Source organism: Taurulus bubalis (assembly GCF_910589615.1).
Source record: "Taurulus bubalis genome assembly, chromosome: 4".
Lineage (NCBI taxonomy): Eukaryota > Metazoa > Chordata > Actinopteri > Perciformes > Cottidae > Taurulus > Taurulus bubalis.
In genome coordinates, this window is record NC_136592.1 from 30,897,461 (window position 1) to 30,910,496 (window position 13,036).

Consider the following 13,036-nt stretch of genomic DNA (forward strand, 5'->3'; position numbering starts at 1 on the left):
AATAAATACTATTCTGCTTGTTTTGTGCCAGAGACTTTATGGTTGAGTGAGCAAATTGTTATGCAGCTGGAAACTGGAAAAACCTTCACAGCCTGGCGTTGACGTTTAATCTCTCTTCTTTTTTTATCGCTCTTCTCCTATTGTCCTCCTTTTCTTTTTTTACCCTCCTTCTGTCAACATCCTTCGCCATATTGCCCAATTAGACCTCCCCCACCACAGACCAAAACCCTTGTATGTGCCAGTGACGCGAAACAATGAGAGCACCTTCTGCACCAGGGACCAGTACCTGGCACCCCGTGTGGCCTTCATCTCCTGGCTGGTCACCTTCTTCCTGGAGAAGAAGTATGTCAGCAGTGCTGCTGCGGCGCAGAGCGCCAAGAACGGCACCGAGGTCATTCCCAAACTCATCCAGGTGAGCGTGAGAGTACTGCTCTGTTGATTTATCATGCAGTCGCTGAGGGTGGAGGATGGGTAGGCTGTTATGAAGGGGCGTTGCAGCAGAACCTCTGAGCTGTATCTGTATGAATACTCCCCAGAGTCACAGTAATCATGGGGAGGGGAAGAGGGGAATTAAATGCAAAATTAGCATTATTATGATTGCTGATGGAGGTGAGAATCATTTTACAGTAATGGCCAGTACAGTGGCTCATTCCCCATAGAAAGGACCATAAATCACGTCTTAGGAATGTCTAGTCAATGAGACTCTAGGGCCCTATTATTTAACTGTGCCGAGGCAGCCCTGCAGCATATTTCACTGTGTCTCTGTGGTGTCCAGACTGTCACTGCAGGCAGTAGCAGCCAGGAGAAGGAGAAGGATAAGACATCAGATGGGGATGCGAACGGGCCAGCGGGCGAGCCGGAGAAGAGCCACTCCAACAGCAGCACGCTGTCAGATCGACGGCACAGCGATTCCAGTTTGTGTAGCATTGAGGAGGAGCACCGCCATGTCTATGACATGGTGCACGCCATCCTGCTGTCCACCAGAGACAATGTGAATTTTGTCAACGAGGTCTTCCACCAGGTACAGTGGGGTCACCAAGCGATACGTCTTTGTTTGATGTCGTAAAAATTAATTGCACTGCATGTATTATGTAGTTTTCATTTGACAGTGACTCTGTGATATCGTGTACTATGTTGCCCCCTGCTGGTCGTTGCCTCCTATGACCAGGCTGCCTTTTTTTTTTTAAACATTCACATGCCCGTGTTCTCTCTCCCTAGGCCTTCCTGCTGCCGTCATGCGAGGCATCAGCAACCAGGAAGGTGATCAAAGTGTACAGGAAGTGGATCCTGCAGGACAAGCCCGGCTTCATGACAGAGCCTGAGAAAACCACCCAGGAAGATGAGGTTGATGACCGCTCTGAACAGATACTCAGCCCAGAGATTAACAACATGCAAGAACAGGTAAAACCGCACATACAGACAGACAATTAAAATACATGTTAGTATAGCATACATAGATTATTATTATACTATTGTAATTGGTTATTATATAGTCAAAGGGTAGCTAAGACATTTATTTTAAGAATACCGGTTATATACGCACCTATGAAGAAGTGTAGTTTGGATGTTAAAAAATATTGTGCATACAATATGTAATGGGAAATCTAATGAAAATAATAGGGTTGGTTAACTGATCAGCAAATATTATTACAGATGGCAAAATAACACAATTTATGTGCTCCAATTTAAACTAAAACAGCTAATTTGCTAACTTTTTTAGCAGTTAGGAATATATTTTAATACTTTTATGTATTTCACTAATAAATTGTTTGTGATTCTCACTTCATGTCAGTGAGTATGTCATGTCAATCAAATGACTGACATGACATACTCACCGTTACATAGTGGTGGGCAGAGTACTGGACATCTTTACTCAAGTAAAAGTACAATTATTCCCTTTAAAAAGTAAATGTAAAAATTACCATTTGACAAACCTACTCATTAAAAATATATAAGTACTCGGCCAATAATACTTTGTGTTTTAATATTGTTTACTGCGTGCAGGCCAGAGATCTTCACAAGTTATTTTATGCAAGGTCAAGTCTTTGGTCATAAAGAGTCTTAGGTCAAGTATCAAGTCTCTTTTTAGAATAATAATTGTAACGTGCTGTGCATCAGGTTAGAAATAGCCTTTTTGCAATATGGTTAATTCTGCTGAATGTATTTTGTTTTGCACATTGATTATCTCTAATTTAGCCATTTCTGTTTAATACAATATTTTGCTTTTATTTCTCCAAAAATGTATCAATAAGATTACTTACTTTAAAATAGCCTACTGTTATTTCCTGTATCTGTTGTTATCTAGATGGACATGTAGCCAATTAAACTACTTGCTTTGATATGAAGGGCGCTGCATATGATTTGCCCTATTCAATAGCACAGGCGTTTCAGCGGCAACATTCTATTTAATAAATTCACCAACGGGCGTTGCTATAAAACAAATATCAACCAGTGCGAATAAAGGGATGAAAGAGGCTAATTTCCATCCACGGAAAGCCAAGAAGAGGACTCTGTTTATACAGCTATTTGGCCACGAGAGGCTGAGTGTGTAGTCACAGCAGTTAAATAATAAAAGTTTGAAAAGGTATTTGCTTGATTTTCTTAATTTTTGCATTTACCCCATTTAAGAAGACTAGTTCAAGCTCTTGTGCGTAACTGCAAGCACACAGTCTGGATGACAGCGGTGACAGTGTAGCAAAATGCAGCGCAGATAACAGACTAGTTGTAACCGAGGTATACATGGCAAATGTAGCGAAGTAAAATGAATAAGTACCGGTTTTATAAAGGTACAGGAAAAGTTACCACTCCCACTCATTTGCATTACTATCCATCTCTGGCGTCATAAACTGCATGGACCACACTATGGAGGTCTCAAAACAGCATAGATGAACAAGTTATAACCGCAGCATGTTAACAGACATGCAAGCTCTATAGTGTTTTTGGTAATATCTCGACTGGCCTGCCTTTTTCTTCTCCCAGGCGGTAGAGAGTCACGGCCACAGACGTTCGTCCAGCTGGGGGAGGACTTACTCGTTCAGCAGCGCCATCAGTCGGGGCTTTCTCACCGAGGGGCAGAACAGGGATGTCAAAGCTGGTATCCAGCCCACACTACAGGTCTGTCTTTATAGGTTCAGCGTGTTTGACACAGCATTTCACAATTAAACTCTTACCTACTGTGTCTCGCCGTTTGCTCAACCCTACTGTCTCTTCTGTAGGTGTTCCTGACCAACTCATCCAACGTTTTCCTGCTGGAGCCATGCCAAGATGTAGCTAAACTCCTGGATAACCAGGTTGAGGTGTGCAAGGGTGTTCTGAGCATCTACCGGCACATGATCATGGAGCACACGATGAATACGCAGACATGGTCAGTGAGATATTCGGATCCACATTGAGCAGCTATTCCTTTTGTGATCCTTGCATCCGATTTTTAACCTGGACACCGTTCGGATTTACTCTCTTGTGTTCTGCAGGGAGCAGTTGCTGCAGGTACTGCTGAGGATCACAGAGGCAGTGATGAAGAGGCCACAGGAAAACCAAAGAAAAGACAACTTCGCTGAAAGCTTAGCATCTATACTTTTTAGGGTATGTCTATGGGTGCTCAGTTTTGCATTAACTTGTATACAGGGTTTTATATTCATATCTTTTAAAAATAAGGGAATGAGTGTTTATGTCATCATACCAGTTCTCAGCAGTCTGTCACTATAGTACACTGTAATTACAGAACATTAAATGTACGTCATTCTGTGCATTTTTCTGAACGAGTAGCCACCATAATGTTTTGCTCGGGAACCTGCATGTTCTGGGTGTGTGTGTGTCTCTTGGATGGATTGGTTGTTGACAAAAAGCCAAAGAGACACTATAACAAATTAGCTGCATCAGTATAAGAATTCTGCTGTCACATCTTGTCAGGGGCTGAAAATCAGAGCTGCAGCCCTGTCCGTCAATGCTAATTCATCGTTCCCCGTCTCGTCTCGCATTCAGACCATCATTGTGGCGTGGGTGCGAGCCAACCTGTGCGTATTTATCTCCCGGGAGCTATGGGACGAGCTGCTGGCAGTGCTGTCCTCTCTTACCTGCTGGGAGGAGCTGGTGATCGAGTGGGCCAGCATCATGGACTCGCTGACGGCTGTGCTGGCACGCTCCGTTTACGGCCTGGACATGGCCAACCTGCCTCTGGACAAACTCAGCGAACAGAAGGAGAAGAAGCAGAGAGGACGTGGTGAGGGGGAGAATCGGGAATCGGGGTGGCTACAATTTGGGTGAAAAAGTTTTGAGATTTACTTTTGGGAAGATAAGTCTGTTTACTTAAGAGTTTCTGACATTTGACTATATGATGGTTGGTTGTGTACATTTCTTTCACTTTTATAGGAAAACATAATTTCTGTTGTTCGGGGACTGTGTTCTAAAACAATGGAAAAAACTTGAAAAAGTCAAAAGGGGTGTGAATATTTTTCATTTACAGTGGGACAAAATACCAATTGGGAAGCTTTTAAATATTGAAGTCGACATAAATTGCATTTATCCTCACTTGGCTCCGATCTTTGTATAAAACATTTTCTGAATGGATGTTCAATAAATGATTAGTACATTCTAATATCTTCCTCATTGTTGATTGATTATTCAGTCACAAGAATTATAACAATTTGATAAGCGATGAAATAGTTCAATCTGGCATAAAAATATTTCTTTCTCTCTTTTTTTATGTCATTGTACTGTGAATATCTTTTATGTAAAACTGCCATCCGTCAGTGTGCCCTGCTGTCTGAAAGAGTGTCTTTTCTGATACAACCACAGGTGGTCGCCATACATGTTCAAATACTACATATCGGAGCTTTAACTCCGTACTTGATGAGCTCATTCTAGTTCAGATAATACACACACTGCATGCAGGTTGAAGGAAATGGGCAAACAGACGTTGCTGTTGACTCCAGCAGTGTGTGGGGTTATGGTCTAATGTACTATAACCACAACTGTCCTTGTTTTGCTGAAAGCCACAGTTAATTGTCTTGCAGGCCAGTAGAGTTATGAAATTTATTATTAGAAGATTGAAAAAGTGCACTGACACCTCAGTATTGGTACTAATAAGTGTTGTGCTCTGCATGGCAGGTGGGATCCATGACTCTCAGAAGGCGGCGGCGGCGGCGGCGGCGGCAGTGGCGCGTTCCTTCTCACTGAGTTGGAGGAACCAAGGGGAGCAGGGCGGACAAGGAGTTCAGGAGCCCATGAGGATTCGCTCCGCCACGACGTCAGGAGCTCCTGGTGTAGAGAAAGCCCGTAACAACGTCCGACAGAAGGCCTCCGGTAAGTACTTTTAATGTTAGTTACTGTTGTATTAGATCTGTATGTCTATACCATCAAAGCAGCAAAGCTTTTAGAAGACCCTCCATCTGTATGTATGTGTGATTCTTTATCCATAATGCATACATCCTCTGGCTTTATGCGAGCCAACAACACAGCGCTGATAAGCCTCCGGAGCACAGCGTCAGGCCACAGGCTTTATCAGACGTATTGACTGCAGGTAAAAGCCTTCAGACTGGTCCATGTGTACGCTAGCCCAGGTGTCGTTGAAAGGCCCAACAACGAAGACAAAGAGGCAAGCAGGTGGCCCTCATTGTTCCCCCTCACATGTCACTAGCCAATGTCAACATGTTTCTATGTCAGCTCGATTGCAGGCATACAGCAATCCCCCGTCCCCGTCCCCCCCGTGCCCCTCCAGCACCGACAGCATGTCAGAGGCCAGCTTTGGACACTCATTGTCATTGTCTTCATTTCAGACACCACAAACACCCCTTATCTGATGGGAGTGTGGCAGGCTAATTAGAAGTTGAGCTGGAAGGCAGTAGAACAGTAACTAGCTGCGGTGCCTGTCTTGCTTGTCTTCATTTTGTCTAGACAGAATCTTAATGTGGAGGATAAAGGACCGAGACGATGCCTTTTACTTCCCTGGCCTCCCCAATTATCGCCCATTTCCTAAAATGACGAACGTGTTGAGCTATAGAAGCAGATGCATTTGTGCCGTAGTCTTAGAAGGTGTGTGTGCGTGCCTTTTGTTTGTGTGTACTGACGCATCTGTTATGCGCCTCATGTGCTTGTTTATCCACCTATTCAGTTAGTCTGTTTATTTGTATCTACGTGCAAACAGAGATGGACATTAAACGCTACCGCTTCAAATTCCCTTCCCTTTCTTTGGCCTAATTGGATTTCTCCCACATTGATCTTCAAAGGCCCGACAGCCCTCCTCCCCACTCCTCAAGAGTGGGCCCACACATCAATTGCACAGCAGTTTTTGATAGTTTCATTAAGAGTGTAATTAATGCTCATTAATATGCATAAATGGGAAGCAGAGCTGTTGCAGAGACGATGTATCTCTCTTACTGAAAGGCGTAATTAAAGTGTGCTGAAAAGAGAATAGAACCGTCCTCTTCCATTGCTCTCTTTTAGATTAGGCCTGAAGTGCTATCCAGACACACTGGCAATGCCTCAGCATTGACAACTGTCCAAACTTGACTGTTCTTCTGCATGCAAATACAAATTAATGTTGTCCAGAGATATTGGCCTCGAAAATGGAGAAAAGGGTTGGATTATTATGGTGCCCATTAAAAAGGACAGTTCGCTGCAAAATCCATTATTCGTAGTTTTTCCCTCTAGTGCTTTTTATTAATCTAGATTGTTCTGGGGCGAGTTACAGAGTGTTGAAGGAAACGACATCTGCCGTCTCTCCAATAGAACAGAACCAGATGGCGCCAAAGATTTAAAAAAACACAATCGCAATGTCTCTTTCAAGACCCAGTTACTCAAGATAATCCACTCACTTCTTTTTGAGCAGTCTCACAGAGGAACTATTTTCCTTCTACCAAACTACAGCCGCCTATCATATCCCAGCACAACACAGCCTTTATTACCTAAAATGATCTGCAATGCCAGTCCTGGTCTAGGAAACTGACGTATTACACAGCATGTGCATTTTAGCACAGGGTTTTTGGTTAATTACAACAACAAAGAAGTAACTTTTAAGTGATGTCAGATTTGGCAGTGCAGTATTGCTTGGTGTCAAGAAGAAATGTGATATTTAAGCCTTTAATTTAATCTAGGTTAAGTTTTGGCCCATTGTCATTTCCAATCTGAAAGTAGCTAGCAGGATTAGCTCCAAAAGTCACTAAATCTAGTAAGAATGTCGGCAACACTGACAGCCCGTTCCTCCAGGCCTCTCTCCAAAGCCACTCCCCAAAATGATCAACACAAACTAGGAACGCGGCTGTTATTTCTCACAGCTGTCAAGCAAACGGCTTGAGGGCAGCTTGATTAGGCAGGTAGGCCGACGGGCTTATTGCAGTCCTGCGACAGCCACAGATTCCAGAATTATTTTCTCTTTTATTTTTGTCAGAGCATTTGAATAATTGATTGCTGCGGGAATGTAATAATAATTTTGACAAAAAAAAAAAAAAAAAAAAATGTTTTTGAAGCAGATTACCAACCTATCTTTAATGTTGTTTTTTTTTTTGGGTGCTTTAGTCTAAATCTTATTTCCAATTCATTCTCAAAGCCACAGTTGCTATTCTTTCTGGAATTTTTTTCTCTTAAATCCATTTCAGCAAACACTTAACTTACCAAACTCTGTGTTATTTACTCTGCTGTGTTTTATTCATTGAAACGCTCTCTACTTGTTATGCTGTAATTGAATTCTGTCTCCTTCCCTTTACCTCCTTTCTGTTTCCACTTGTCTTTCCTCTTCTTCCTCTTCTTTCTTTTTCCCTGATGGAAGCGAAGCGAAGCCAGTCCATCAGCAACTGTGTTCATCTATACGAGGCTTTGCCCAATGCTAAAAGCGTTCCTATGCTGCTCCACACTGTGAGCTCTTTCTTGCCTGGTATCTCTTCTGGTAACTCTGCTTGCTCTCACAGACTCTCAGGTAAAGTGTGTTCTGGGAGCTGCATGCGTTTGTGTGTTTGTGACCTCCGCCCTGCCTTCCCATCCATCTGTCACTATTTGTTACGTCTGTCAGTGCTGCGTTGTGATGGTATCTGGAGCTGAGAGGTTTATGTTTTTACAGAATCTTAAGAATGTAAACATTCTCGAAGGCAGCACTGAAATGTGTATTAATTCAGCCTATAACAAGAGTGTGTCTGCATCACCTTTGCATGTGTGCATGTCCTCACGTCTCCAATGTTCTGATGTCAACTCCCTAAAGACCACAAATGAGATATCTCCGTGTGTTAACATTTGAAGGTGTGTGTGCTCTTGTTGCGTCTTCTCTCCCGTCTGTCAGATGTGGAGGAGTGCCAGCTGTCAGAATGTGGGGGGGAGGAGGAGCTGGGAGGCGGGGAAAGCCCTCTGCCGCGTAGCAGCAGCACCTCCGACATCACCCAGCAGCTGTCTGACACTTTACCAGGTATATGCGAACACAAACCCGATTGTGATTCCTTTCATGTGTCACCTGATCACAAAAAATGACACCCTTGGCCTCACATCATTAAAATTAGATGTAGTTGAGCTACACTCTATGAAGGGAAAACGTATACATATAGATTCATATTGTATTATTGTGCGTTTTTAAATATATGGTGAGATGTGACATGAGCGGTTTTTACATGTAAAATTAGACATGTGATATCTGCATCTCTTTCTTAGGGTGACTAATAATATCTTTACCACCTCTAGATATCGATATATATATATATATATATATATATATATATATACATACGCCTGGACAAAAGAGCTACTAGACATTGGGCAGCTAACGTGTGCTATTTTTAAACATTTAAGCAAGTTTGGAACAGGAATAGTTATATCTTGTAGTACATTAATTCAATATTAAAAACGTCCCATTTTCTCACAATGTTTGGAGAATCAGGTCAAGACACACTGCTTTTGTTATTCTCCGTATTCCCACGAATACAACTTTTATTTTGACATGAAATAACAATAAAATCAGCTTCCAGGAGCAGTCAACACAGTATCGGTCCAAACAAAAGCTGCTCTCTTACAACTGGAAGAAAAGCATGCAAGATCCATCCGCTAACTACGTTGCTGCAGTCTGAGAATCTGTCTAGTTGTGTAGCTTTGCATTTTGTCTCGACAAACGTGCAAGAAAAGACAAAATGCAAATATGCAAATGAAATATATGCATGACCCAAAGGTCATTCAAATAACTGTTTCCTGTCACGAGTCTTGTACCCCCACTTTTAACTTATTCTCGTCTGGGCACTGATCCATTTTTATTTATTTATGTACTATGACTTTATTTGACAGGGACAATGTTCATTGAACAACTGAAAAAATGTATTGTGAATGAGCCAAATTATATATATATATATATATCTTGTGTTGCACTTCAGCCCAGAAGAGAGAGTACTCCCCTACTTCCTGTGGCTCTGATAGCAGGACATCTGAGGGGAGGATAGAGAGCAGCGACCCACCAGTGGTGAGAAGAATCATCTTGCAGTATTGTATTATGCCAAATTAATGAAACTCGATTTTTTCCTTTCAAGCATCTCCTCTTTAATATTTGTCTCTGTATTCCTAGATCCACATCCGGCGGAGCAGCAGTCCAACTGAAACCGAGTGCAATGCTGAGGGACACACAAACTACCCAAGACCCAAGCTCCGAGAGAAAAGTTAGAGATTACTCCACACTTTCTTTCTTTGACATGATCAGCACTGTCATTTCTGTGTGTTTTTAATTCACATGTTCGGCATGAAGAATTACAGTTTTTGAAATCAACAGTAATCAGTTAGATCAAACATAAAAGTATTAAACTCTTTGCATGGATTAATAGTTTTGTGCTTACACAGCCAGTACCTTTTAATCTCCTACTTCTCGCCTAGGTGAGAGTATCAGCAGCGAGACATCCAACGGCTACCTCAATGAAGCTGAGGTTACCTGGCAGGCCTTTGATGAGGAAGCTGACACTCAGTCCACGCAGTCAGCCCACATGGACGTGACCACCGACCCCCACAGCCAAGGGAGTCTGTTGCTCAGCCACAACGAGGCTCTGGCAGGTACTGAAACAGATATTATAAACTCGCCTGGAGCACCTAAAACAGATCTCTATTTATTACAGATATCAATGTATTTTACAATCTGCACTAACAAGACGGGCACCTTTTCAGGGTTGCGTAGGCTGTCCCCGAGTTTAAAATAGGACTACTGTGCTGTGATCAGGAGTGGAATACTCAGTGTTGTGAAGCAAAAATACGTTGAAAGAGTTCAGCTGTTCCTTGGCTTCATCTGAGGTGTGTCCCATCTAGCCTCCAATTACCTCACTCCTGATGGATTAGTCATAGCCAGGTAGAGTGACACCTTGAGCAGCGCTTCTTATCCACTGGGCCGTTGCAAAAAGGCTGAGAACCCCTGTGCTACGGTACCTCTCTGGCTAATCCGTTTCATCTTTTAAAGCTGGCGACATTATGTGTGGAATTGTGCAAAAGGAAAGTGACATGTGGTCTACATTGTTACAGTCGTTTGTGACAGTTTAAAAAAAAGATTTTCATAGGAAAATAAACATGATCCTTCTGCTTCAACGCTTCAGCTTTTGGTTTTGCCCCCCCCTCCTTGATTGTGTTTGCCCCTCCCACCCTTGCACGTGAACGTCCGTCTGTGTTGTCCTACATTGTGATCATCATGAAGTTGTCACTCCTTCTTTGTCCTTGTGCGCCCATCCTCAAACCCAATTTTATCCCTCCCCCCTTTGTCGTTTTTAGGTCCCGAGTGTGCCCTCCCTCCCCACTCTGCACCCCTGTCCTACCACCACCACAACCACTACCACTACCCCCAGAACCCGCCCGCCTCACCAGCCCTGCTGGTGCACACAGAGTGCCCGCGGGACTGCCCCATGGACGACACCATGCATCAGTCTGTCTTACACATGCCACACCACCTGGGTACTGCTTCCTAGCTGCTACTCATCATATAGACTAAAGAGTCCTCAATTACCACTGACTCTCCATGCTCTATTTTTTTCCCCACTTTACCTTGATTTCTTTTGTTCCGTTGCAGTATTCATGTTTTTTATTTTGCATTATTAAATCCATAAAAGATCATCCATACATTTTGCTCAAAGAGCGTTACATTCTTTCATTTAATAATCACCTCAGATCTTTTAACACAAAAATCATTTTTTTGGTGTCTTTTCCTGAACTTTACTCCCCATCGGTCTTCTGATGCCCACTAGGTGGCACTGTCCTCCCAAAATTCACAGCCTGTTTATTTGGATGGTGCATGCGACTTGTGCCGGTTTCCCGAAAGTGTTTCAGTGCTTTGATCAGTTTCCGTTGGCAGAGAACTGAGTGCTTTGATGCATTTGGGAAAATGCCCAGACGGTTTTGGTAAACAACTGCTCAAACAGTGACGGAATCGCTTTATTTGTCTTTCAAGGCTCTAAATTTAAAATGCTTTTATGAAAGGTGTTCTGCATTTGTTGACTGAATCCCATACCCTTTATAAAAATACAATTTGATTCATCCTGTATTAGGTACCGGCAGCTACAAATGAAATGTATTGGAAAATACTTTATTCTCTAACCCAAACCACCCCAAACTCTCTCTCTCTCTCTCCGATCATGCAGACAGTAGTGAGTGTCTGGCTGATGATGTCAGCATAATTGCGGGCGGGACCTTGACTGGTTGGCATGCTGATTCGGCCTTCGTCCTGTGGAGGAGGATTTTGGGTATCCTGGGAGATGTCAACAGCATCCGCTGTCCAAAAATCCATGCCAAGGTCTTCTCCTGTCTTTATGAGCTCTGGCACAAGCTGGCCAAGGTAAAAAAAACATTATCTCAGATGCAAATAATATATACCCACTCTTGATAGTTGGCATGAAATGAAAGTGCGCAATCACTATAAAATGACTGATTGATTTAAAGGGCTTGTTGCAGATTGGAGGTGTTTTGAGGATTTAATGATGTTCATGGAATAAGGCCTGTTTATTTTAGTTAACAGTATTTTAAGTAAATGGATATAGCTTTTTATATATTATTCATATCAACCTTTTTTGTACTTTCTCACACAACGATTATTCACGATGGATACGTTTATTGACCAAAAGTGAACGTGTGCTTGCAGATCCGGGACAATCTGGGGATCAGTGTGGACAACCTGTCTTCTCCCCCCCAGCCCGCCTTCATCCCTCCTCTTCGAATGCTGGCCTCCTGGCTCTTCAGGGTATGAACAGCACATAGGCACAAAAGTGGGCAAAAAACAACTAGGAAACTGAGGGTTATATTTATAGTTTGGTCCAGGGGTCACTAATAGGACGGACCGCGGTCTGAGTACGGACCCAGATGCCGTTGTATCCAGACCTGGACCTAAAACTGATAGATAATTGAGAAATATAAAATGTGGACGCTGCGCTTCTATTTGAATCGGTGCCGCTTTTTCAGCCTTCATGGCGCTCGTTCAGCGGTCCAGGAAACACACCGACCAAGTGTTGTAAATCACACCACGTGATGCTACCCAGCCAATCAAATGCGTGTATTCCGATAAACTTCCCGTCTCAAAGGAAATTTACACAGAGAAGTTATTTCACATAGCTTTCTCCAAAAAGAGTGCAAAAATGTGCATTCTTTCCACGGGCAGTTAAAAACCAGGAAGTCTATATTATTATTATTACTAAGCTCCACTACGAGACAAAGCAAACGTGCCCACTCACATCCAAAATGAAGACACAGACAAATAAACCGAAGGGCCCAATATGATCAGAATCCCAAAACATTAATTCAGTCCAACAATGATGTTAACAGAGCGGAGAATGAGGCTGAAAAAAGTGGTTTTAATAACCACAGATATTTTTGGGGTGACATCACTTCACACCTGAATGAACTGAATTTAAAGCTGCAAAGACAATTCAGTTAATTTCATTTTTCTTAAAGCTTAAAGCACATATTTTATTCTTTAATGCCAAAATGAGAGAACGTGTTTATTATTAGATTATGTATTATTTTTTAATTCATCCAGTTCAATATGAAAACTGACTAAATATTGTTGAGATATTATTAAATTGAACTTTCTATATTTGATTTGAGTTGTTGAGTATGG

At 42.5% G+C, this 13,036-nt stretch overlaps 1 protein-coding gene across 1 annotated transcript in view; it reads left to right on the forward strand.

Moving 5' to 3' along the window:
• ralgapa2 (Ral GTPase activating protein catalytic subunit alpha 2) overlaps nt 1-13,036 on the forward strand; it is a gene marked incomplete at both ends in the record, with an annotated part of 84,861 nt that overhangs the window by 23,883 nt on the left and 47,942 nt on the right. The window contains 16 exons of the mRNA XM_079216384.1: nt 204-412; nt 776-1,021; nt 1,219-1,401; nt 2,980-3,114; nt 3,216-3,368; nt 3,475-3,582; nt 3,982-4,219; nt 5,107-5,301; nt 7,763-7,909; nt 8,267-8,389; nt 9,339-9,424; nt 9,527-9,617; nt 9,829-10,002; nt 10,705-10,884; nt 11,568-11,761; nt 12,065-12,163. Of these exons, the coding sequence (XP_079072510.1) occupies nt 204-412; nt 776-1,021; nt 1,219-1,401; nt 2,980-3,114; nt 3,216-3,368; nt 3,475-3,582; nt 3,982-4,219; nt 5,107-5,301; nt 7,763-7,909; nt 8,267-8,389; nt 9,339-9,424; nt 9,527-9,617; nt 9,829-10,002; nt 10,705-10,884; nt 11,568-11,761; nt 12,065-12,163 (2,561 nt within the window). The remainder of the gene's footprint in view (nt 1-203; nt 413-775; nt 1,022-1,218; nt 1,402-2,979; nt 3,115-3,215; nt 3,369-3,474; nt 3,583-3,981; nt 4,220-5,106; nt 5,302-7,762; nt 7,910-8,266; nt 8,390-9,338; nt 9,425-9,526; nt 9,618-9,828; nt 10,003-10,704; nt 10,885-11,567; nt 11,762-12,064; nt 12,164-13,036) is intronic.